Source organism: Lontra canadensis, unplaced genomic scaffold, assembly GCF_010015895.1.
Source record: "Lontra canadensis isolate GAN:19392208 unplaced genomic scaffold, GSC_riverotter_1.0 scaffold233, whole genome shotgun sequence".
NCBI lineage: Eukaryota > Metazoa > Chordata > Mammalia > Carnivora > Mustelidae > Lontra > Lontra canadensis.
The window spans coordinates 417575-444768 of record NW_022631227.1 but is presented as its reverse complement, the minus strand read 5'-3'; the positions used below and the strand labels follow the sequence as shown (position 1 = coordinate 444768).

The 27194-nt window shown below is 42.1% G+C and overlaps 1 protein-coding gene across 1 annotated transcript in view; it reads left to right on the top strand.

Moving 5' to 3' along the window:
- AFF2 (AF4/FMR2 family member 2) overlaps positions 1–27194 on the top strand; it is a 119919-nt gene that overhangs the window by 52532 nt on the left and 40193 nt on the right. Inside the window, exon 5 of the mRNA XM_032849593.1 lies at positions 8552–8589. Within this exon, the coding sequence (XP_032705484.1) occupies positions 8552–8589 (38 nt within the window). The remainder of the gene's footprint in view (positions 1–8551; positions 8590–27194) is intronic.

Here is a 27194-nt window from a genome sequence, read left to right as displayed (position 1 = left end):
CATCTCCAGTAAAAGCTGGGTAATAAAACACCACCCGTCTGAAAATGTGAGATTTTGAAATTCATGCACTGGCTTTGAAAAATATACTGGGGCTTTGGTTTAGGGACCAAGAAGGCTTTACTCATCCCCGAGATATCTGCCATCTGTTGGAAAAGGTACCAGGCAGGCTACAAACACCCAGGACGTTGTCCTGAATGGGAAACAGAATCTATCTTATTCCTAAGCAGCCATATATATATATATTTTTTTCCTATTTATTTAGTAAAAGCAAAGAGCATAGGCATTGTAAATACACAGAAGAGGTATCCAAATTTGAGATTAGCTACCAACCTAAGATTAACTATTCCGAATTCAAGTAGATGGACAGATAAAAAGCAGCAGACACTTCCAGAATATATGGGATGGCATAACCCATATTTCACAGAGTACCACACAGGACTCTCTGGGACATCAGATAGAAACTTTCATGAACTTGGTAATAAATCTTGTTTATTGCTAATGGAGGTAGGCTCAGGTTCCATATTTATCCCTGAGTCATATGTATATAGAGAGACTACAGTACTTTGTATGAAAATAGAATACCAGACCTTAAAATGACCATAGAGAGCCTTTGCTCCAGCTGCCTCATGTTGCCAATAAGGGCACAGAGAAGTCAGTTGGTATTTGGTGTTGTGAGATAATAGAAAATGTATATTGATATATTGGTCTTTGTGCCTGGTTCCTGTCATGGAACATGACATGGTTCCTGTCACTCTTAAGACCCTTGTAATTTCCTAATTTGATAAGAGCACTAGGAGCATCTTTTGTTCTGACATTTGGTCTTTGACCCCAGTTCCTGATACAGGGCATGAAATCCCTTAGAATTTCCTGGGTGATAGGAGTGTTCTGAGGAGGTGATTCTGCATGGGCTCCTGGATGGGAGCTTCTCACCAAAAAGACCAAGTCATGACTAGAGGCTTGTAACTTTCAGCCCTGTTTCCCCACTCACCCCTGCCACACACACACATTTCTCTGGAGAGGGGAGAGAGCCCAGAAACTGAATTAATAATTAATCATACTTATGTGACAAAGCCTCCATAAAATCCCAATAGTATGGATTTGGAAGGTTTCCAGGTGGGTGAACACATCCACATCCCAGGAGGGTGATGAACCCTGAGTCCACAAGTACAGAAGCTCTGACACTTGGGACCCATCCAGAACTCACCCTGTGTATCTCTTCACCTGGCTGTCCATCTCTCTCTTTGATCATGTCCTTCAATAAAGTGGTAGAAATGAGTAAACTGTTGGCCCAAGGTCTGTCAGCCCCTCCAGCCTGTTAGTCGAACCTGAGAAGGGAGTCGTGGGAACCTCTGGTTAATAGCTAATCGGTTAGAATGGAAGGTGACAACCTGGGCCTACCATGAGTATCTGAAGTTGGAGCCAGTGTTGTGGGATGGAGCCCTTCACCTCAAGGGTCTGACACCATCCCTAGGGAAAGCATGTCAGAAATGAGTGAAATTGTAGGATGCCCCGCCAGTGTGACACAGAACTGCTTGGTGTGGGGACAGCCCCCTCACACATCTGGTGTTGGAAGTATTGCAAATGTGGTAGCAGTGTGAGAAGAAAGGAGACTCACAGGTGGGAGACTAGTGGGTTTTCTAATACAGGTATATGGATAACGATGGCTATGGTGTTCTTACCTGGAGTATAACATGCTCTAAAGGGACAGAAAGTCTGAATACATTAGGATGTTCATGCTAAGGATGCATCGTCGGTATTCACTCCCATGTAGGTTGTAGAATACTTTTATACCATTGGGTACCTACTAGGCACTAAGAATATCCTTCCCATTTTCCTGGTCACATGTGGTAAGGAGAGTGTCTCTATTAGGTATTGATCATCTCCCACCACAAGATACAGGTCATTTTGCAAGGCAGGGGGACCCTCTAGTACCAGGGGCAAGAGGGCTTGGATTGGCCAGGGAAGGGGGGAAGAAAATTGAAGTTTCAAACCCACACACCATGGGGGAACAGAGTAACCGGGTGCCTCTTACACTGACCCTTGTAATGGGGAGAATAAATAAGTCCAGCCAATGCTGAGATGCTGTGCCTGTTGTGTCCATATTTACTCCAATTAGAGAATGATTAACATCAACAGGAGACTTAGGAGTGAAACGTGCTTCCTCCCCAAAGACTGTGCATTTTTCATTTAGTTACAACAGATCAAAACCTTAGTTAGAAACCAAATCACCAGCTGACACATGGGTCTTGCTAAAGACACTTGACAGGCTCCTACTGGTTCACAAACTCCACTCATGGGCCCAAGCAGGACCCACTCAGGGGCTGCTGTTTGGCCGGCACTGGCAGGGTCTTGAACCTGGGTGGGTAAAGCTGATTAGGAATTCAGTGAGTGGTGGGAAACCATAAAGGACTCTGAGAAAGTCAGGGTGAAAGTGGAGCATCAACGTAAGACCGGCAGAGTGGTGAAGGGGCAGTTAGCGAGGTCTGACGTCTGGGGGAGTGGTAATGAGGATGGAGCTAGGCAGCCTGGACTCCTCATCCTCTCTGGGTGTGAAGATGAGTCTCAGGGGCCTTTGTGGCACCTCCAATCCAGACACATGCATCCTGGAGCTCAGTTTTGCCTCCCGGGTCCACAGCAGGGCTGAGACTGCTCAGACTCCATGCTCATCCCTCACTCGTTTATCTAGTCAGTGTTTATTAAGCGACTATTAGGTGCAAGACGGGGTGCCCTCCACCTGGGATGAGTTTCCTCCAAGCTCTGCCATTCAGGCCTACTTCATAGATGCATGGAACACAGCAAATTAAATTAAAATGGGAGAAGCTCAATACTCTAAGGAGAGGGAACCTGGAAGTTCAGGGTTAAAACACCTGACATTTCCACATTTCCTTCTGGGGCTCTATCCAAAGGGGAAAATACAATAGGTGGTGTTTTCCTGAAGATTTCAGGCCCTAGATATGAAGTCCGAGATTCAGGCAGGCATCCAGGTGTTGGAAAAGACTGAGTGACATTTTCTCCTCTTAATCTGCAATCCTGACTCTGCATGTGTGTGCTCCCAGCTGAAACCCCAGCCTATAGGAGATAATATAAGCCTCTGGCTGTTCTACTCATTCCAGTGAAATCTATTTAAATGCTGTAATTAAGCAATTCATTTTTATATTTGGGCAAGTGTTCTCAGTATGTCTCTTTAATTGATTTAACCAATTCTGTAGATTGATTTTAGACCATCTGAATACCCTAACGATGAGTTCATTTGTTAATAGAAGAGTTTTCTCTTCTGAACTTAAGCGATCAATACAATTTACCAATACATATCATTAGGTTAAGGCATGGCTGTGTCTCACAGAATGGCCCTGTGAAAAGATAAAAAAAGACAAAACATAGAAACTCAAAAGCAATGGGATTGATTGTTCTTCTGTCTCATTTCCATAATGCCCAATGTGCAGTTATTTAAAATTATCTGAATGATTGAGTTCTTTTTTTTAATCAAGAAATGTATTGATTAGACCCAATTTGAGTGTATCTGCTAGCAGAACACCAGGAAAAAAAACATACAAGCAGGCAAGGTAAAAGCTATATAGAGCAATGCTAATAGAATCACATTTTTTGCTTGATTGGCAGCATGATTACTGACTAAGGAAAAAAGCAGCATCTGAATACATAGCCTTGTCAAATGATTCCACCACTATAATATGTCTAGGCCCTCTAAGTGCTCACCTCTACAGTCTCAACAAAGAGGAAACATACTGTATTGGGTCTATTTTCTGCCAATCTGGGGGCAAGGGGAAGGTATTATGGTAAGTCCGGGTATCCTGGTTCAGGACGTGCTTCTTAAAAACCCAAAAAGAATGCAAGTTGGTGCAGCCACTTTGGAAAACAGTGTGGAGATTCCTCAAGAAATTAAAAACAGAGCTTCCCTATGACCCTGCCATTGCACTACTGGGTATTTACCCCAAAGATACAGATGTAGTGAAAAGAAGGGCCATCTGTACCCCAATGTTTATAGCAGCAATGGCCACGGTCACCAAACTGTGGAAAGAACCAAGTTGCCCTTCAACGGATGAATGGATAAGGAAGATGTGGTCCATATACACTATGGAGTATGATGCCTCCATCAGAAAGGATGAATACCCAACTTTTGTAGCAACATGGACGGGACTGGAAGAGATTATGCTGAGGGAAATAAGTCAAGCAGAGAGAGTCCATTATCATACGGTTTCACTTATTTGTGGAGCATAACAACTAGCATGGAGGACAAGGGGAGTTAGAGAGGAGAAGGGAGTTGAGGGAAATTGGAAGGGGAGGTGAACCATGAGAGACTATGGACTCTGAAAAACAATCTGAGGGTTTTGAAGGGGCGGGGGGTGGGAGGTTGGGGGAACCAGGTGGTGGGTATTATGGAGGGCACGGATTGCATGGAGCACTGGGTGTGGTGCAAAAACAATGAATACTGTTACGCTGAAAATAAATTTAAAAAATTAAAAAAAAAAGAATAACACTGGGACAGAATCATCAAAGAACTTTTTAAAAGTTAGATCCCTCTGTAGAAGATGTCAAAAAAGTATATGTAGCATTTTCTCCCTAAAAACACATGATATTATGTTTGCCATGGAGGATGGGACTCAAGAGACAGCCATTTTCTTTTCTTCCTTCTTTCTTTCCTTCTTTCCTTCTATTTTCTCATGAGAGCTCTACAGTTTTTATGGTTCACGTAATTCAGTATGGTCCCTGAATTGCTTGGACCTTGGTGGAGCCAGAAATTTCTCTGCATAGCAGAAAGACAAGATCCTTCTTATTTTTAGGAAGACAGTTTTAATGAGTGAGCAACTATGAGCATGTCCTTAGCCACATCATCCCTCCTGAGGAAATAAATTTGCTGCTTAGCAGGATACCATGGATCATATAAGGCCAGTAATAAGAGAAGAATCCGTTCATACACATTCCTTGGAATGAGAGAAGTGCATTCTCCCCTGGTATATGATTTTCCAAGATACCATATGACAGAGGAGGCTCACCTCAGGGCTTCTCAACCTCAGAGTCAAATGTTAGTGAAAAAGCAAAGCACAATCCTCCTGGAGTGAGATGTGAAAGGGGGGACCACTGATGAAAAAATCACTGGAGACGATGGAGGTTTCCTAGGCTTCCTTGTGGAGGAGGAGTGGGGGAGAAGGAGGGAGACAGAGAGATTTGAGGATATGCACCTGCTTTTGTGTCCCCATGACACCTCAGGTGCCCTGGCTTCTTGGCCACCAGCACCAGACCCGAAGAAGTTTCAGACCAGAGGCATGTGCAAAGGTACAGGGGTCTCTCCTGCTGGCCCAGACAGGTCAGGCTCTAAACATACCCAGATCTCCTTCGAGTAGGACTTTCCAGACAGAAGCATTCTATTTAGCCCAGAACTGCTCCTGACGTGGAGAGAGGAACACAGTGGCTCCCAGAAGTCTTGTTGGAATAACTGTATGGGTTCAATACCACAACCCTGCCCAGAAGTCATCAAGCCCATAAACTCTCTGGCCATGCAGATGTGTGCCCCAAAGCCCAAAGCAGGCACAGTCTACACTGCATTTGCATGGCGCATGATGGTTTCTACAGTGCCGCCGTGGATGTTGGCTGCTCCCACCCACACTTGATGTAGATGGGACAGGAATGATCATCTTCATTTTTAAAATGAGGAGATAGACTCAGAAGTGTCAGCCGCCTTGCTAACATCCTGATGATAGTAAGTGGCAAAGCTGGGAGCTGAACCCGAGTTTCTGAATTTCCTGCCCATCACTCTTTCCACTGTAGCCCACGGCCTTTTACCACACCACAGTGGAATCCGTTTTCTAGCATTTTAATTTATCATATCATCCTTTCTTATACTAGAGCTTCCTTAATGGTAAGATAAGTATCATGTTAAGGAAATGTGGCACAAAATAAGTAGAATATAGGTTTTAGAAAGCGTATAGATGTTGCAAATTAAAGCGGCATGGGTGTTAACTATCTAGCCTCCATCTTCCAATCAGTTTAAATTACTTTAATGTATGTTTTTAAACTCAAAATGAGCTGTAATCCCAATATGCAACCCTCTTAATGTGTGGCAAATTACATGAGATCATTTCATTTTGATTCCCCTCCTTTTGAATGTTTCGGAACTTGGGCTGGTGTTTTCATGTCCCATTATCTCAAAAGAGGAATGTTCTCCTTGTATTTTTTTTTAAACTACTTCTTAGACCTTAAAGGCACATATAGTTTTCCCACAGATAATTCACTTAACTTTCCCTCACAGTCTCTGAGTTGAATAATTATAGCAGACGGAACACAGCATCACATTAAAGCGGGAACAAAGAACGCACATTGTGAGCTCTGTCTCAGGTCTGGTGGTGACTCCCTGTAACCATTTAGCTTAGAGATGAAAGGTGATGAGCACACAGGAGGATGACGTGAGCACGTCTGACTAAAGCTATTGGCTCTCTGGAATGGTCCCAAGTTAATTTCCAAAGAAAAGAGAACTTCTCAGCAGAGACATTTTCAATCAATAGCCAAGCAGCCCAGAAAACATTAATTTGAATGAAGTTATTTTCCTATGATGGCTGTATGAAAAGACATAGGTTTCAAAGAAACTGGCCTTGAACATGATTATGTTCCTCCTGATCAGAGAAAACTAACTGGGTCTAGTTGACAGTCCTGAAGCACAGAAAAGAGAAGACATTTTCAAAAACCATGTCACTGAATGAAAGCTAGGTTAAGCAATGTCACTGTGATTTCTCCCTCCCTGTCTTCTGCCAGTAGCATGCCCATGCTATCACATTCAGTGTGCTTTCAAAGGAAACCCCTCGAACACCATGCTAGTGCCTTTACAATAACCAAAGTCTTCCAAGAACAGACCCGTTTGGATTGTAACAGACAAGGGAACGTGGGTTCCTGTGATTTCCACAGTGACATGTCTTCATCCCACTACCATACGCCATTCCAAAGCAGCCAGGAGTAGGGGAGAAAGGGTGATAGAGAAGACAAGTGTGGGTGTGCACAGCTGGGCAGACTGGGTCCAGCCCCCCTCCACACCAGCCTCCACCTGTTCCTTCCCGCATCCGTTCCAGGGCCAGACCTGCTCAGGGACACATTTCCGTATCCTAACTACCTGTGAGATGTGACTTGGGCTGACCACACACATATTGCTTATTTTATCATTTTTCACCTGCTACCTCCCGCTCTCGCTTGCTTGCTGTTCCACCGTTTGCCAAAATTCAACCTCAGGCACAGATGGTGAGAAGATGATTTTTGCCACTGAGAGCCAAAGAAAGTGCCCAAATATTAATGGGTATTTACCTAGCAACAGAACCTGAGATTTAATAGAGGAGAAGGACTTGAATTTCCGGTGCTAATCTCTAAGCTTGAGAAGTGTTTCATTTATTTTAAAAAATGGCTCCAGAGTGTCTTGAGCTGTTTGATTAGAAAGTCCGGGGTACTTACTTCCACACCAGTTACCCAGAATGCCAAGTCTGGTGTTACAAGGAGCTGCCATCGCCCACCTCCAGAATTCACAAATATAAAGGTCTCCAAACGGATACTTCTTGAAAGGGTCTGAAGACCCCAGAGAGTATCAAGCTGCCGCTTCAATGCTCCCCATATTACACGTTATTTCTACAGTCTGCAAAAGTCTAGGGGAGTACAAGTTTGGTTCTGATTACATAATTATGCTACAGAAGTATGAAAAAAATCATCGCTAAAACCCTCCAGGTGCTTAAACAGTTTGATAGACTGTAGCCATTCTGCCATCAGTGCCCCCAGCTGTGTTGCTTAGCAACATTTTAATTCCAGAAGAATCCAAGGAGATGCAATCCCTGTGGAGAGGGAAACAGAAATAAGAGGGCTGTTGACAGATGATCTGAGTTGTTTCTTCTAATATACTGTGAAGATCACTAGCTCTTTTCATGAATGATAAATGGACTGTACACAGATCAATGGGTTCAGCAATAAACTGGAACCAGGCTCCATGTCTAAGGCGACACAGGCTGAGAGGCCCAGAGGTTTCCTCATTTCGATGATTTGGTGTGTGTTTTCTTAAAGGTTCCACCAGAGGAGATTGATCTGAGGGGTCGGTCATCCCTTGGCCTTTTGTGGTGTACACTAATAAAAATGATTTTAGAAGTGGCTACTTTGGCCTTGCTCTCACCATGCAGGTGCAGCCAGGGGTCAGGAGTTGCTCAAGGTAAATGGGTCCCCACCACAAATCTAAAAGTCCTGGATGTGCCCGTGACAACCCCCCACCACGTACCTGCTTCCCCACCCTGTCATAACAATCCAAGCAGGCCCACCCAGGGGCTAATATCGGAGTGCAAGGTGGAGAGAGGAATGAGTGTCTGTGTCTGAAAGCTGCACTTAGACAGGTAACCATGTGCCCCGGGAAGGGAAAATTGCTCCATGTCTCCAGTCTGCTTATCGCAAGCAGCCTGCTTCCGTTAGGTCCTTGTGTTTCGGAAGAGCAATTTATATTGCTTATTGTTTTGGTAACTAGTTGCGAAGATTATGCCTGCTAATGTTGTCTAATTGCATTTTTTTCTTCTGTTTACAGGCTGTTGAAAAGGCAAAACCTAAGAATAATCCTGTAAAGTAAGTTATTTTTTTTATTAGTTGGAAATTTTGATTTGAAAGGACTCCATGCACGTGTCACAAAAGAGACCTTGAATTTTTAGTTCCTCTCTATGATGATCAAAAAACAAAAACAAAGAAGGAGGAGGGACCACCAAAACACAAAACCCCAATCTCCAGTTGAGTAGGGATCAGCTTTTATTTTTATTTGATTTTTGCCTGTGATCCTGATGAGGCAGTGCCCCAGGTTGAGCCCAGTTTACATAAATTAATATGTGCCCTCCGTGAAGAGCTGCCACATACTATTATAATCCTATTCAGTGCATGGTACTTCAAGCCTTTGGGTCTTGCACATGCTAAAAAGATTATATTTTTAATTGCAAACCTTGGACCTATGACAGGGACTGAAATGGCTGAAAATGTGCCAAGTGATTTCCAGCCACGTGGGGAGGTTTGGCACCTTGGCATCAAGTCCTTGCTTCTCTGTTAATGAAAAGCTTGTAAAAATATATTTAACCAAAGGTTTTTCTAGCTAACAGAGAGCTGTTTCCAAGGCATTTTATGGGACACTCTTAAATTATAAACAAGCAACACAGCACTCTTTTAAATATAGTATATCTTAGATATCCCAACTCTTCCAGAAAGGAGACTTTCAAATTAAGAAGGATGTTTGTCTTATTGTTTGGGTTTGTGACATCTGATCGCAGTGTTATGTGGACCAGGCCCACCAGCCATGTGGCCTAGGGAAGCCCTGCTCTCCTTGCTGGGTTATCATAGGCCTTGCAATGTCACATCTCTAGGAACTCCGTGTTAATCTATGATGGCCGACTTCCATGGTAGTGGGTACCAAATGCAGAAGTAGGGAGTGCATTGGTTTTTAATTGTTTCTTAGAGAATGGATCAGCTAATACCAGTGACAAGGCGTCTGCTTTTCCAAGTCACCAGAGTAGTGTTTAGCCCACCATTAAATCCAAATTCTAATTCGTTTTTCCAAAAGGTTCTGTGTACTTTGTTTTTAAATTTAATTTTTCATAGGCTGCAGAATATTCCTTATCAACTTTTGTAGTGTCTGGAGAAGCATCTGTAGTCTGGAGATATATTGTGCTCTGGTCATCCTATGGGAGTATTTCCGGTAGCTGAGTTTTTGTCTGGTTGTTTGATTTGGGTTGAAATCTTCTCTGCAGCCTGATTTCTTTTCTGTTTGTGCCCTGAAGGCTTCTCTACTGTACGCCTGTGGCGGGATTAGAGGATGGTGCTAATGAGTCCAAGGCCAGGACTGCTGGTCCCTGGGTGGGCCATTAGCGATCTTCTTTCCCCTAGTCCAATTGCACCCTTTCCTCTAGTCCACCTGTGTGCAAATGTTTGCCCTAGGTCACAAGGGATGGGGAAAGGGCTGGAGGCCCTCCATGGGACAAACATCTCCAAGTTCAAGCCCTCCTGATAGGAAGTAAGTCCCAGGTTCCATCTTGGTAGTGTATGGGGCTGCATGAAATCAGACTCTTGTGGCCTGGAAGTGGGACAAATTTTGTCTCTGTTCCTTGTGAGGATTCGACCCTACAGATAATTATATTTTTTGTAAGCTCTGGTTAATTCACAATGCAGACTCTAATGTCAAGTGCTATAAGGAATAGCATAAAGAGAAAACAGAAAAACTAGCAAAACCAAAGGATTAGTAATAGAATATGGAGCTTTTTACTTTTAAATAGACTTGAAAATCTGCTTAGTAATAAGCCTCAGTTGTGATCAACTGGTAGGTGTTTAGAATTGCCTTCTAATTGAATAAGGTGCTCTTCTCGGTGTGCATTTGGTTTTCCTCCTGGACATGGCTCGTGATAGCTACACCACCCGCCCAGCCACAACCACTGGGCACTTGAAGAAGAAGACCTCTTCAGGACCTCAGCTCAGGGACATAGATCCCAGTGCACAGTTCATGAACACTGCCTGATAGCAAAGGAGAAGCAGGTTTTTTTGAAGTTTTATGTATAGTGGTCCTTTTATTATTTTGGATGTCTGACCGAGAATTTCACTTACACATGGTGCCCTGAAACCCCAAATACGTGTTTTCCTGAATGAATGATGGGATAAACAAATTGGACACATCCCAGAGAGAAGTCCTTCCAGGAACCTGGCCTAGAGGCTTAATGAGACCTGTGGTCCCACACTAGAGTGTCAGACTGGAAGGGGCTATATGTTGTAACTGATCAAGTCATCCATTATCCTCCTATTCTTGACTCACGCCATGTTGCTCTGGTTCATTCTCGCTGCTCTGCTTCTGATGTGTACCAGCTTGCTCTTTTATGTCAGAATTAACATTTGATTGTGCATACAATGAAAAATGTGTACGGGCTTGCTGGAAAAGTCGAGGTCTGGAGACATTTGCAACTAAAGCCTGAACACAGAGTGGTACAGATGATCATATGTGTGATTGGATGTCATCCTCTGGTGCAGTTTGGCAAATGGCAGGGGAAAAGAAATCAAAAGAATCGTTTGTGACATGTGAAAATTATATGAAATTCAAATTTCAGTGTCTTTAAAAAAAGCTATATTGACACATGGCGACACTCATTTGTTTCCATATTGTCTGTGGCTCCTTTTGTACCATGGTGTCAGAGATTAGTGGTGACAGAGATTGTACAAATCACAAAGGCAAAACTATTTACTATCTGGCCCATTACAGCAAGCCTTTGCTGGCTCCTACTCTCGTTGGTCAGGAAGAAAAAGGCACAGAGGTGAGCTTTTCCCTGACTGTAAGGGTTAAACTATCACCCCTCTCTCTCTTTTGTCATTTTAAACATAGAGCAGGCATTCACCAAGCCCTTTTCCTGTGTTCTGGACTTTCTGGGGCTGATATACCACCCAGTTCTCATTCAGAGCAAAGAGATGGCTTCGAATTTACTATCTTTGAAGTCATTCTGGATATGAGATCCATTGACAGTGCAGTGATGTATTCCAAGTTGTGAGTGGATGGATTGCTTCCAAAAGGCATATGCACGTTCTTAAATTCTGTCACTTCCCAAGATCTAACTCAACCTGAGCATACTTTCCATTAGAGCTATGGTAAATGATTCACAATATCCATTTAGTTTTCCTGTTTTCCTCTCTAAAGGTTTGCCTCCTCTTCCCTATTTCTCAGCCACTTGTTCAGTTTACTTTTAATACCTTCATGATCGTAAGCCTCTTTCATCACAATAGGGAGACTGTGGTACACATTAATTACATGCCATATAAAGGAGAAATTAAATATATGCTTAGTGAATGTAAGCACCTAATGTATCTGGATACACTAATGATTTTACCTTGGAACATTAAATATTACCTCTGAGGGTAAGAATCAAAATTGAATGTTCTTAAGATCAGCGATCAGGACAAGAGATGCTGGTGTATTTCTCAGTCTGCTGGAGCTGTGCCGGTATCCAATCTTGATTAGTTTCTTCAAACTGTGGCTCTTTAACATGTCAGAGAGACTTTCACTTGTATGTTAATGTTCTGCAGCAATTATCTTCAAGCTTTCATTGTGACAACAAGGCCTGAGAGATGTACAGATTTCTTCTACCATATGTGACTTATCACATACATTTTTTTAAAAACACATTTCTGTTATTAAGACATATGTGATAGTACACTTCTGCAAATGTGAATTGCTTTTGGCTAAAAGCCATGCACTAATAAGTTGAATTGAATCTAACCGAGGTTGACATCTGTTACCAAAAGGGGGGGGGAGGGGAGAGCAAGCGAGAGAATGGTTGTCAAGCATAACATTCTTCCTTGCCTTTACACTTTAACAAAGTTAAACAACATGGTTGTTGTCTTTCACAAATCAGGATCAGAATCCGCTCTGCTTAGGAAATTACAGCTTTATTTAGGAGCCAATCCGTCTTACAGATATGGTGGTTTCATGATTGAAAACGACAAATAGCCACGAAGACTGTCCTGACCATGGTGTTTGTGCATTATTCATTTATTCATCCAATGAATATTTATGGAGAAGCTACAGTGTTCTGGGAACTGTGATAGATGCTGAGGGAATTAAAAAATAAATCTGACACAGGTCTTACCCTCGAGGAGTTTAGAGTCCAGTAAGAGAGATAAAATCAGTTTGTAAAGAACTAAATACAAGATAGAGATGTTTGTTAAATAGGAAACAGATAAAGTATGAAGGAAGCTGTAACGACAGAAAGCACTTCCAGTTAGCGCTCTTGGATAAGGTGGGGGTGGGAGGGACATTTTGCAATTGAAGTCCCTGTCTCTTGTGATGCTCTTGGAGGTGTGCAGGATATCACTGGAATCACCATATCTTCTAGAACTGAGAAGGCAAAGGATTTTATACTGTGTTCGGCCAAACCCTCCTCCTATGGGATCATCTCCTTTAGGAATAAAAGGCTCCAGCCCCAGGGTTTGGCATGTGCTATCACATCCCTTTCCTGGACTGCTGCTATGCACTTTGAATAATGCAGGCTCAAAGAAGTCCTGTTTGGCCAGAGGATAGCCTTATCTGGCATAGGGCTTCATGGAATGCGGAATTGGATGCTCAGTTCCGTGGGCAATACAATGATCACACGGGAGCCTGGTAGTTTGAGAAACCTAGTGCCTCATACCTTGCATCCCATCCCTAATAAGAGTATTTGAAATGAGCAGCTGAATTACAAAGTCAACCATGGAAAGGAAAGAAATCCCCCAAGTCTGAAATGATAAAGTATCTCCCATGTCTCTTTTATGGTTTCACACTAAGTGATTTTCATGGATTGGGACTATGCTGAGGGGCAGTCCTCAGTGATGGTAATGGACATTTTAGGGTTATGTCCCTCAGAGTGAGATCTGTGACTACCTATTTCCTGACATTGAGGCACCCAGCCTGATACGCTCCCTACACTGAAAGTCTAAGCTGTCTTAAATTGGCTCTGTCCATTTTAAGGGTAAAGGAAATATAGCAATATGTTGTCCAGTAGCTATATTTAGATGTGGAAGGTTCCAGCAGTCAGCTGCACAGCACAAATTTCTGGACATTCCCATTTTCATTGGCAATCAGAGTGGCATCATCTAGGCAGTCCCAGACAAGGTAACCAAGACCCGGAGAGCAGACTGCCCAGAACCCAGAGGTGCCAGAAAATTCTCTTCACCTTGGATAGTCTGCCTCTTTCTCATCACCTCTTAGGACACATACATTCACTTTCAGACTTGTGGTTGGTTTTTAAAGTCATATTAGCTAACTGCGTAACAGCTTGTTTTCTTGGAGTATGACATCAAACATTTTACGGGTTGCACAGAGCACTGGGTATTATACGTAAACATTGAATCGTGGGACACTACATCAAAAACTAATGATATACTGTATGGTGACTAACATAATATCATAAAAAATAATAATAAATAAGACAAAACAAACAAACAAACAAATGTTTCCAGAAGTAATAAACCAGGAAGCTTTCAGGCACTTGGACAGTTAGGCCAACTTCACTTATGGTAACTTTATATCGATAAGGAAGAGTTTCTTCAATACCCCAAGCACATCCGTTTGTCTCATTAGCATCACTGATCTTTTCAAAAGCATTAGTGCCTTTTCTCATGATGAAATGAAAGTAGAAAGCACACATTTATTGGTGAAGCAAAGGGACCTCACACAAGCCAGCAAATGTGGGATCAAACCACTTTAAAGGAAGTAAAGCCACTTTTTAAACAACAGCATTCATAAAATACTTATTTATCCTGTCCTTCATAAAGTACTGTCTTACTTTCTAACTCTATGCTTCTTATCATGTGCTGCTTAGACAAGAACAGACAATTTTTTCATCCATTCACATGGTCCAACCCATCACATAGCTGATGTACTAGAAATTCAAGCAAGCCATGTGCGTGTCTTCTTTTGATCAACATGAATTGTTCTGGGCTCAGTTGATGGGGAGATGAGTAAGGTACAGTGTCTGCTCTGAAGGTCCTCACGCTGTCCTAAGGAAATGGAGCCCTTACTGCACTACAGAATAGACAGGGTCTGCAGATAATGCCGAGGAAAGCATGCCACAAGGCACAGACAAAGGAAAGAGCATCTGCTTGGAGTGGGCTCCCCCTCACTCCGCAGGAGTCCCCAGGTGAATAGAGCAGATGAAGCCATTTAAGAGAGCAAAACAACACTAGCCAATGGCCTGAAGGGAGGAAAGCAGAGACTGCGTTGGGAGCTGTGTCCTGTAGGTATGGGAAGGCAAGGAGGGGGTCACTTTTTTTTTCAGTGGAAGGAAACACATTTGGGGCTTGCAGGAGAGAGAAGGGAAGGAGTAACTGCGTGTGCCATATCACCCCAAGCATCACACTGCTGAAGATACAGACCCACTTTTGACATTAAGAGGAGAGCAGTGCAGTGTAGATGGTACTAAGGAAACGCTCAAAAGGATTCTTTTGTTCTAGAAAGGTAAAGGTCAGAGTTAGGGAGGGATTACAAACCACCCTTTTTACACTGTTTGCAGAGAAATAGACATATCAAATCCTTCCTGATTAGATCTGGCTAGTCCTTCTCAGTGGACTTTTATGTAAATCTCAGCTCACGGGGAGGGTTCCTCCGGCTGTTTCCTTGCGGCTTTATCCAGCCTTGATTGTTTCTTACAGTTTTAAACATTTTGCTTTCATACGGTTCCTTTCACATTATTCAAATGTCTAGTATTTTAGGCATGACACATAACACTATTATTTTAGCTTCATTTTCTGAGTTCATTGCCGAGACATAAAAATTCTTCCTGAATTTATTTTTATCAGCCACAGACGTAAGCACAGTAGGTCTATTTTGATTTCTAGGGAAATGAGGTGTGCCCCCATGATAACCACACATGGGGCTTCAACCAGTAAATCAGCCCTCCATCGACCAAAAAATATGTTCATAGTCAGGAGCCTGGGGTCATAAGTTATTATTTAGTTGACTACTAGTTGTGGGAGGGGGAATAGAAAACAATGGAAATGACTCCCTTTGGCCAGGAACTGAAACAGGAAGTAAAGATTTTCTGCTTTATTAAACCTTTTGCAGAAACCAACAGCAGTTGTCTACAAAGCCAAAATTTAAAAAAGAAAAAGAAAGGTAAACTATTCTCCCATAGGGAAGTGCTTCCATTTGTAGAAGTTACAGCATGAGGGTAGATTACATGTCATTACAACCCAATTTTTTATATACACACCCATTTGTATACTCGGTGCCTTAATATGCCCTCATGCTCCATGGTAATTTACATCCAATATGGAAGCAGTGGTGATGGGCAGGCAGAGAGGCCGTAACTATAGAAATTGTGAAATCTTTTCTCTTTTTCTGTCTCCCTGTCCTCATCACTCCCTAATATCCGACTCTTCTCCTCCTCCCAAGACCATATTCCTACATGTGTATTTATTCCACCTAGCTGGGGAAGATATTTCAGAAAAGCCTTGTGGCTTTTTGCTCCTTTTTTAGCAGCTCTAGGAAACATATGGCTGTCCACCTCCATGGAAGCCCAGGGCAGGCAGGGGGCTCCTTCCTACTCCCTGTTTGTGCCTCATCTGACCCTGCAGTGCAAGTTGCCAGGAATCTGCTAATAATAGCACCTCTGCTAGACACACCTTCTTCATCTCTCTCCCGCTCACTAGAGATGCAGATTACTACCAATGCTGGCAAAGTGTTAAGTTTCACTTGCCTCACACCCTGATGCAAGACTTTACTAAGCAGATTAGACCCACTTGCAAATCTGCTTTAACAATAGGTGCAGATGAGTGTATGCACTCTCTACACATATAAGAACGTACATTGCTCAGATATAGATTAACCCCCGCCTGTTTCCAAAAATGGATTTGATGTCATGAAACAAGATCCTCACACTATAGAAATATCTGCTTACATAGATGACGCCACTAGGAAAAAGCTATGTGTTTTTCTTTCTTTTTTTTTTTTAAAGGATGCGTTTTTAAATCCACCTCAGTGAGGGCCCCCCCTGCGGTGACAGAGGGATGCCTTTGGGCATAACCTGTTGGGAGATCAATGTGCAGAATACCGTCACACATGTGTGAGCTGCTTCTGCTGGTGCTTAGCGATGGGTGCTAAATCTTTGAATGTAGCTTTAACTTTTGAAAACTCATCCAAGAGGTGACTCAGAGCCATGGGTGTTGAAAAGGTGGTCAGTCAAGGAAATGAACGTGGCTATTTGTTCAAAATAATAGCGGATGTCTCCAAGAGGAATTTTGAAGGCTTTGTTGCAAAGAACGACAGCACTGGACAACCGCCCCATGCAAAATAGCAACTCCTCCCACATGTATCCTCACCATCCCCTTTAGCCTCCTTTTCCCCCCCATTTTAACAATTATCATACTGTATCTGTCTATCAGATCCATCTCTCTAGCTGTCATCTCTCTGAGTTTTGAGGTTCACTTCCCATAAGAATGTAGAATCCATATGAGCGAAGACTTTGTATTCACTACTGTAACCCTAGCACCTCAAATAGCACCCGGCATAGAGTAGGAGCTCAATATTTGTCAGATGAATGAGTGCAGGCATTGGGGGGCGGTTGGGGGGACTTCGAAGTTCAGCCATCCTTTTGAGTTCAGTATGAATATGAATTTAGTCTTAGAGTAAGCCTGATTTTTTCCCTGCCTTTCGGACAATTACTGAACACCTTATTAGCCCTACCGTGAGTTACTTATTTTTCCTGGAGACAAACCAAGCTTTCTTTTAAAATATTCTGTATTCCATGTTGCTTTAATTCTGAGGCATTTTAAAGTTTGGTTTACTGTCTTTATAGCACTAGAATTTTACCTCACAGATGGTGATTCCTTCTTCTGGTCTTATACGCACCTTCCTACTCAGTATATCTTCCCACTCTTGCTTTTGAAGGGGGGGGCACAGGGATAAACATGTCGGTCTTCCTACGGGTTGGGATTATGCACAGGTGATTGCATTAGATGTCATTAAGCATTTTCAAGAATGACAGAAATTACCTTTTTGTCACTGTGGTACAAGGAAACAGAACGGTTATTAAGTTAACAGCTGACAACACATGCTACTTCCTATTTTTGAAAGGCCATCCTGATGCTCAGCGATTAGCAAGATGCGACACACAGCCAGTGCCCAAACACCTGCACTTGCCCTCTTCCTCAGAGCTGGGGAGTCTGAGAAGCCCCGATCTCCCCTTCACCCTTCCTACCATACTTCACTGTCACGGTGTGAAGATGCTTTTGGTAACTTGCCCCACGGGCCAATTATGCCAGGAGTTGGCTCTGCTGACCCTTCAGCCAGGCTTGACACACAGACTCACAGACATTTCGAGCCACAGGCGTGTGGGCAGTAACTCTGAGAATGAGATGACTAAACAAGCTTTCCTTCATTTCATGTTAATTTCGTGAATAAGTAAGTACCATCATTATGTCCTTTGGTCACATCTCGGTGACGGGGTTGAAACAACTGCCCTCACATTATATCAATGTGTATGAAAGAAACTGAAAACCCAAGACCAGGTTTCAAGAAATAACCCTACTACAAGGTTAATTTGGCCTCATACAGCATTTCCTGGAATGGAATTGCCCAATCTCGTCCGTCAAGGATTGCTCTTATGCTTGCAATAATTGAGGCTGATTTTATTGGAAAATCACCTCTGGAGGAGGAACATACTTCAGAGGAGACTTTCTATGGGACACACTGTTTTCTGGTTCCAGCAGCATGTTAGCCATGCCTGTGCTGTTCGAGTTCCCAATCTTTCCATTCCTTCAGGCAGCAACCCTTCAGGCAGGGTAGAATAACTGGACATATTAGGGGAATTGACTCTGAATTGTGCTGGGGACTTACCAGGTAACAGGGCAGTAATCAAACTCTAGTTTTAACATGCACAGGAAATGTTTTCCTAGTCATGGCCAGACTCCCTGTAGTTTTTACTTTCGATGCTTACCACAAAACCATTTTGTGTAATGATTTAAGTCTGAAAAGATCCTGGTGGACAACAGGACAGAATTATGGAGGATAGGATAAGAGGAGAGAGGACAGTGTTACTGCATATTGAAGTTGTCACGTTACCTTTGTAGGCATGGCACATCCATCAATCATTTCCTGCTTGTTGACTTTGTTAAGTATATAAAGAATCTAGAATTCTCCTCATGGCATGGTGCAGCACAACTAACCAGAAGACCCCAATTCAGAAATGTACCCCAACTCTCAAACTCCTCCCCCAAGTGGAAACTGGGACTATTATAGACAAAATATATTGAGCCTCTAAGATAGAGGAAGGGAAGGAGGAAACTGTTGGGGAAGCAACACACCAGGGGAGTCTGATAACCTTGTGATGACATTGATTCTGAAGGCTGGATAAAAGGTCCTTCAAAGCAGATTTGATTCATGGAGACAGAAGAGTTGGGTGTGGGAAGCCAGAAAGAATAGTTTAATGTGCGAGATAGGGAAACAGAGCAGAGGGGATGTTTATCTGCTAAAAGGCAATAGTCCTTTGTTCCTAGGCAAAACCTACAATAGGCAGGAGAGAGACAATTCTCCCTGTTGTGCTTCTGTTATAAGTCTCAATGTTTAGGCCACTCATTGGAGCACAAGAAAACTTGATCAGAGATGATGTGTCTAATGCCTACTGCTGGGTTTGAAATCATTCAGGCACTAAGAGTAAAAGCCCAATGGCCGGTCTATGCTGACTGGTTGGCACCCTTCTTTTATGAGTTTTGTGCCCAGATTATTACTATTATTTACTTTAACCAAGAGAGGGAAAGTAAAATGATTCCCATGATCCAGCCAGCACACAAAGATTTTTAAGTACTGATGTCAGTGGCATATGGTTTAGTACTTGGGTTTCCAGCAATCAAGAAGCAACCTTGTACAATATTACGGGAGCTCAGTTCCCCAGTGGGCATAACAGAGATGATTAGATATATTGAGTTCTTTGTGTCATTCAGGGAAAGCAGAATCTCATACATGTTGGTGTTAGCTTCCCCTCACTTCATTTCAATTTTCAATAACCAGTGTTATTACATGTAACAGTTTCTTTGTAATGAAACTTCATGTCAAATTGGATTTGTCTTTCAGGTGAAACCTTCTGAAATCTGATTTTTAAAATAATTTTTACTGCCACAAAAATCATAAATATACCTCAAGTTCCTCCAAACAAGAATAATGTGGCCAATGAACAATAAAAACAAAATCTCTGTGTTTGAAAAAAAAAATTATATTTCTGCTTTTGATATTTGACAGGACCAGGTAAAGAAATGCTCTGGTTAATCAAACTCATTTGGTTAACAGAGCTATCAAACATAGAGAGAATGATTTTCAAGGAATTAGGAGAGAGTGAATACCCTTGACAAGAAACAATGCCAGGTATAATCCAATCCTTCCTCCGTGACTCAGTCATCAACAGTTCACTAACTGGAGCACACAGTTACCAACAGTAAGCACCTAGAATTTCAGAATAACCAAGATTCTTGTGCCAATAGCAGGATGAGAGCCATTCATAGTGTTCTCTTATTTAAAAAAACAAACCAAAAAAACAAACAACCCCCCCCCCCAAATAGAGGTAACAAGTGTCAGCAAAGATGTAGAGAACAGGGAAAACTTGTGCACTGCTGTTGGGAGTATACATCAGTGTGGTCATTATGCAAAACAGTATGGAGGGTTCCCCCAAAATTAAAAACAGAACTACCATACGACCCAGCGATCCCTCTTCTGGTAATATATCTGAAGAAAGTGAAATCACCATCTCAGAGAGATAGCTGCACCGCCCCCCCACGTTCATTGCAGCATTATTCATGAGAGCAGAGAAATGGAAATGGCCAAGACATGGGATGGATGAGTAAAGAAAATGTGATGTTTGATGGACTATTATTCAATCACAAAAAAATAGAAGGAAATTCTGCCATTTGCGGCAAATGAATGAACCTTGAGGGGATTATACTAAGTGAAATAAGACAAAGTCAAATACCGTGGGATCTCACATATATTTGGAATCTAATAAAACCCAAACTTATAGAAACAAAGTAGATTGGTACTTGTTAGGGGAGGGGATGTGGGAAAATGGGTGAAGGTGGTCAAAGGGTACAAACTCCCACTCATAAGGTGAATAAGTTCTCGCGACCTAATGCCCAGCACGGTGACTATGGTTCATACCACCATATTGTATATCTGAGTTGCTACAAAAGTAGATCTTAAAAGTTTTCACCACACACACAGGCGAGTGGTAACTATGTGAGATGTTGGATGTGGTAACTGAACTTACTGTAGTATTCAGTTTGCAGTAAAGCCTATCCAGTCACCCTGTTGTACCCCTTCACTTGCACAACCTTATATGTCAATTATATCTCAGTCAAGGTAGAAAAAAAATTCCAGATGCTTAGATGTAAACATGCCCAGTTGGATTCCTCAAAGTATCCGATTCTGTTCCTGGATTTAACAATTTGACATTCAGTCACCCCGTTGCTCCACCTGCTTCCTCCAACCTCAAGAAAAGTATATCCAGTCTTACACAGATGGGAAAAACATGGTGGTAGCATCTGTACAAATACTCCCATGTCCAGAGAAGTTGGGTATTGCCTCCACAGTTTGCGTGCTCTCAAGCACGAAAAGAATTGAATGATGGTGGTTTTGTGATGGGTTGTCCAGAGAAGAACTTCCCTGCAACTACTTAGAGGAATAGATGACAGAAATGCAAATATGCTGATCCTTGTGAACCTTGGGATAGCAGGGTCCAGGAGCCCTGGAGTCTCCTGACTGCAAACCCAACTATTCCAGTCCTTTCCTATTTGGACCAAGATGTGGAGAAGGTCAGGAAACATCATTCTAGGGATCTGGGTGTTGTGCCTCCATGTTCATTTTCTTAAGGTTTAGCTTCAAGGTCATGATTCTCTCTTCCTCCAGCTAATTGGATGGGCTAGGTTAGCTTTTCCCAAAGTGTGGTCCATGGAGAGTGTCTTGAAGGATATTAATAGGTGCTATCCAGGAGACAAAACAGGCAAATGTACGAGGATGGGGGTGTGTGGTAAAGAATGTTCAAATAAATAAGGGAAATGCTAGGTTAAAAAAGTTTTCTTAAGTTAACTCTGAACCCTTAATATTCTAATGTACATTGTGCATCTCTACAATGGGAAAATGTAGTTTGCTGCAGCACTTCCCAAGCTCATTTGACCCAGAAGGCTTTTGTCAATAGAATCTCAGAATCTGCTTTGAGATATGCTGCAGTAAATAAAACTGGATTGCATTAATGATGTCAACCTATCAGTGGGTTAAGCAAAGTCATTCTCATGTGAGGGCAGCCCCCTGAGCCAGAAACAGAAGTCTCTTTAGCTAACCTACTTTGGGTATATGGAACCCCTGGGGCAGAACCCGGGAGGTTTACCAGGCTGCCAAGGGAGCCACTAAAGGGACCACTAGTCTGAATCAGCAGGCAGTGGTCCTGAGCAGAGTCTTCAAGCCACAGCCACACCATAAACAGGTAACATGAGCTGGAAAATTGGAATTATGGTCTAATGGATTAGCGAAATACAAATACCCATATTGTCTAGATCAGCATCCCCTGTATATGTCTGCCCCTGTCTTAAAACTTTCTTCTTTGCAGATGTATAAAGTGGGGGTTTCGAGAGGATAGCATAATTTTTAAAGATAGTTATTTTTGAGATATGATTAACATACCAAACAGTTTGCTGATTTCAGGTGTACAGTTCAGTGGGTTTAAATATTCACAAATTTGTGCAACAGTCACCACAATCAACTTGAGAACATTTCCATCTCCCCAGAAGGAAACCCTGAGCCCAGTGAGCCGTCACTCCCCATTCTTCCCCCTGCACAACACTTACCACTCTATAGCTATGGGTTTTTCTCTCCTGGGCATTCCATATAAGAGTGCCCTTAAGTGTCCAGCTTCCCTCACTTAGCGTAATAGTTTCAAGGTTCACCCAGGCCATGGCATGGATCAGTACTTCACTCCTCTTGATGGCTGAGCAATACTATTGCATCTTATGGGTAGACCACATCATGTTTGTCCATTCATCAACTGACATTTGGGTTGTTTTCTTTTGGCTATTGTGAACAATGCTTCTGTGAGCATGGGTGCACAAGTTTTTGTGGAAACCTACATTGGCCAGCACTTTTAGGTATATACATAGTAGTGGAGTTGCTGGGTCATATGGTAACTCTGTGTTCAGCCTTTTGAGAACCTGTCAGACTATGTTCTAGGCTGGTTGCTCCCTTCATATTCTCACCAGTGGTATATGAGGCTTCCCATTTTTTGGACAACATCACCCACACTGGTTATTAACTGTCTTTTGATTATTGCCATCCTAGTAGGTATGAAGTGAGAAACCACTGTGGTTTTCATTTGCATTTACCTGATGACTAATGATGTTAAGCATCTTTTCACATGCTTATTGGCCAACCTTATACCTTTAGAGAGATAGCCATCCAGGTCCTGCGTCTTTTTATTATTTATTTGTAATAATTCTTTATATGTTCCAGCTACAAGTCCCTTATCAGACATAGGATCTGTAAAAATTATAAAAATTTTCTCCTATTCTGTGGGTTGCATTTTCACTTTCTTGATGATGTATTTTGAGGCACAAGAGTCTCTGATTTTGATGAAATCCAGTGTATCTGTTGTTTTTCTTTTGTTCCTTATACGTTAGTTGTCATGTCATGAAGGTCTGTGCCTATGATTCCTTCTAAGAGTTTTAGTTCTTAGGCCTTATTGTTAAGTTTTTGATCCATTTTGAGCTGATTTTTATGTATGGTCTGAAGTGAAGGTCCACCTTCATTCTTTTGTGTGTAGAAATCCAGTTGTCCCAGCATCATTTGCTGAAAAGACTATTATTCTTTCCCTATTGAAATGTCTTGAGGCCTTTGTCAAAAACCAGTTGATCATAAACGTGAGAGTTTATTGCCGGGCTCCTGTTTCTGTTCCACTGATTTATATATCTGTCTTTATTTTAATAACACACTGTATTGATAACTATAGCTTTGTAGTAGGTTTTGAAATTGGGAAGTGTGATTTCTCCAACTTTGTTTCTTTCCAAGATTGCTTTGGCTATTCTGGGTTCCATTTACACATTTTTTAGCCTCACTTGACTTGTACAGATGCTGACTCTTAGTTTAGAAGGCAGCCCTTGAGCCAGTATTTTGACTTTGTCTATGGGACACAAAGACAAAAAGCCTTCACTCAGTATGGAAGTGGATATTTCCCATTCTGAATTCAAGAGCCCCAAGAGAACGGGACTGGGAATTAAGCCTCAAATCTATGCAAAGGTCTCTGAACCGTGGTGGAATCAAGGTTCTCTCCAAATCTGTGCATTTACACTCATGAATCACTGTGATTTCAATTCTTCTTACAACCATGCTGGAGTCTGGGATTCCCCAGCCTCCATGGTAGGTAAGACCCACTAGTTGACTCTGCCCAAGGAATGTCACCCGGAAAACAGGAAAGCTTTCCTTTATTTTCCATTCCAAATGTCTACTGAGGGAGAATTTAATAACATTTTAAGTATATTGGAGATACTGCAACAAAAGTAAATTATGATTGGATATGTAATGCTTAGAATAAAATGACTACATCATGTGGATAAAGCATCTCACATCGTATGGTTTGGTAAGCTGGTATTAAGTATGAATGGTGTTCTTCAATTCTATAAACTGATTCATTCTACTTACAAAACAGGGGGTGGTGTGGCTGTTGTACCCCATAGTCAAGACTTCCCAGTCTGTGTTCTTACTTTTTAGCAGTTTCCTGTAATTTTATGAAATATTTTAATATGAAAAAGTCACTTCAATTTTGCAGTCATTATAAGTTTTGCCAAGGTTGAGTATGGATTGTTTTGTGTTCATTAGAGCACAAAATTAGAATTTTCATTGCTGCAACTATAAACACTGGTTCAAAGGGATCAAGCGTTTTCTCATAAAATCTTGGATAACTGATAATTGGTATTTTTACTATTTTCCAGCATCTTTTCAATTGTTGACACTACTGGCTGTTTTCCCTTTTTTGGTATATTTCAGGATGTTGAATGAGTGATTCTCTCCCAAATGGACAGCAGCGTGTGCCAGTCAGGAACTGAGGGGCACAGAGGGAACAGTCCCCAGAGTCAGGAGAAAGGGAATAAATTATTTCTTTAATTTTCTCAGCTTTAGTTGGCCCAAAGTCTGGCAGTTAGACCTGAGTAAGTCTGGAAAAACCATCTGGCACACCTACATCTGTTCTCACATTTGCCAATCAGGCTTTATCAAAAATCAATGGCTCAAAACCATAAAGCTTTTAAAAGGTGCTAATTTGTGGCTAAAGAATAATTCAAATGCTGTACCATTTGGTTCTTGTGGAGTACTGTTTTGGTTTTGGGGAATTTAGTGAACCTGCTTAATCTTACTGTCTTGCATTTTCTGGACAAAGAAGACAAAATGGAAAGTAGTTCTTATCCAAGGACCTTTTCCCCCCTCCTTTTGTCTCTTCAGATACCGGAATGACAGCCAATGGGGTTTAGAGACCTCTGTGCTATTAATGGACAATCAGACATCCTTACTGTCTTCACAGTTAATAGGATTTTCCCAGCCAAACACCAATACTTGATTCTTTTTTTTTAAAGATTTTATTTATTTACTTACTTACTTACTTACTTACTGGAGAGAGGTTGAGAGAAAGAGTGTGGGGAGGGATAGAGGCAGCCAGAGAAAAAGAATTTTCAAGCAGGCTCCCCACTGAGCATGGAGCCTGACGTAGCTCTATCTCATGACCCTGAGATTATGACCTGAGCCAAAATCAAGAGTTGGACGCTCAACTGACTAAGCCCCCAGGCACCCCACCAACACTTGATTCTAAATCATTGCCTACTTACTATTTCTGTTCTCCTACCTTCTTCCTGCCACTCAGAGTCAGTCATCTGTAAAGAAGCACCCCTTTCACCCCCTCCCTCCCCACCAGCAAAAGGGAGAAGGCATTCATTATTCATTACCCTGCTTCCTCTTGGCCAAGGTATAGTCTCTTGCTTCAAACTCAGAACAGCTCATTGGTTTGTGGGGATCCAACAGCCACGGGTAGAGGAATAAGTTTATTATGGAAAGCACATGACTCTGCCAGATTTCACTGACAGATTTTGAAGCCAGAGCAAAGCAATTGGCTGGCACTCTTCATGCATTAATGTCCTTTGGCCCTCACCATGCTCATTGTTACACAGGTGCCCCTTATAAAGCACAGAGACATTTCTAAGATAATGAAACAAATCATACCATTCACATACCAACAACTCTGGGGAGTTGACGTCTCAAAACCAAATCCATACCATGACGACCCATACGTAATAGATGAAATTATGGTTTGATTTGATTATTGATTGCTTTTATCAGACCTTAAAGATTTGAGGATTAAATGGTTTGCTTTTGTACCTTAAATGCCTATATGCCTGGCACGAGGGGTCTTGTTCCTGAATTGCCAAAAGCACCTTGTTAAAAGGTGGCTTCCCAGTAAATAAATGATTTCCAAGATCTGCTTTATGATGTGAGATTTAAGTGCATGAATATTAAACTCTACTTCTGTTTGCTGAAATTTGGAAACTGAAACACAGAAAACCATGTCTAACTTACTAGTAAGTAAAAACAAAGCATGTGTGACAGATCAAATATGGGCATATGTGAAAAATCACAGTATGCATTAGTGGAGTTGAACAGGGTCCCGCAGATAGAGTGTAGGGAATCGAAATATATTTCAGCTCCTAGGAAAACACACAATTATTTGCTTTGGTGGATGCATATAGCCTCTGTCTAGAAGGGTTTCATTCTCTGCCAGGGAATCTACCATGTACCAAACCTCTCACAGGGTACCAAATCATTTTCTAAAGCCAACCAAAGCTTATCTGACTGCAGGTGTTTATGAGGCTGGTGAGTATCTAGATCTTAGAAGGAGGAATCCATCTGTCTGCATGGATTTGTTACAGAAAAAGGAAGTTAGGAGTGATTTTCTGGGCTGGTTATCTTCGGTGGAGAAACTGGGCAATGTCAAAAGGGAGCCTTTGGCAATCGCCAGCAGCCAAAGGGGCCTAATTATATTTAAGACTTCAGCTTTCTTGATGGTAGCTCAAGTAACATTAGAAACAACCCCTGTATTTTAGAGTCCTCTATAGAAAGTGTATTGAGTCTTACCATTCTACAGATGGCTAAGCCTCAAATCCTCTTCAGGTAGAAGGGCAACTGTGAGAATTCAAAACTGAAACTCTATTGCATGCATTTTTTATTGACTTCAGGGACTTAACTGATGACCAACAACCGTGATTAAACCCACCAACTAATGAAAAGAGAATAGTGAGAGTTGTAAATGAAAAAACAAAAACACAACAAACTACCACATGTGCATGTACATGTTGTGTAGGTGTAGTTTTAGCAAACATTGGCTTTCTGTCACTTAAAGCAAACCTATTGAGCTTCCGAGTTCTGACCTGTATGCCATGCCTTCCGTGTAGATGAACAGTGCTTGATTTTTATGGGGTTGCGAAAATGGAGATCATTTGGACAGCTCCTCCCTCTCCCAGGGAAAGCTTTCTGTAGGATTTGATGCACTTGAATGGAAGTATGTTGAGCTTCTAATATGTAAGATACCATAAGGGATGCCGAAGTGGGGACGCCAGCATCCGCACACAGGGGCATTAGAGTTTAGTGGAGGGATTTGGGGTTGGTGTTCAGATGC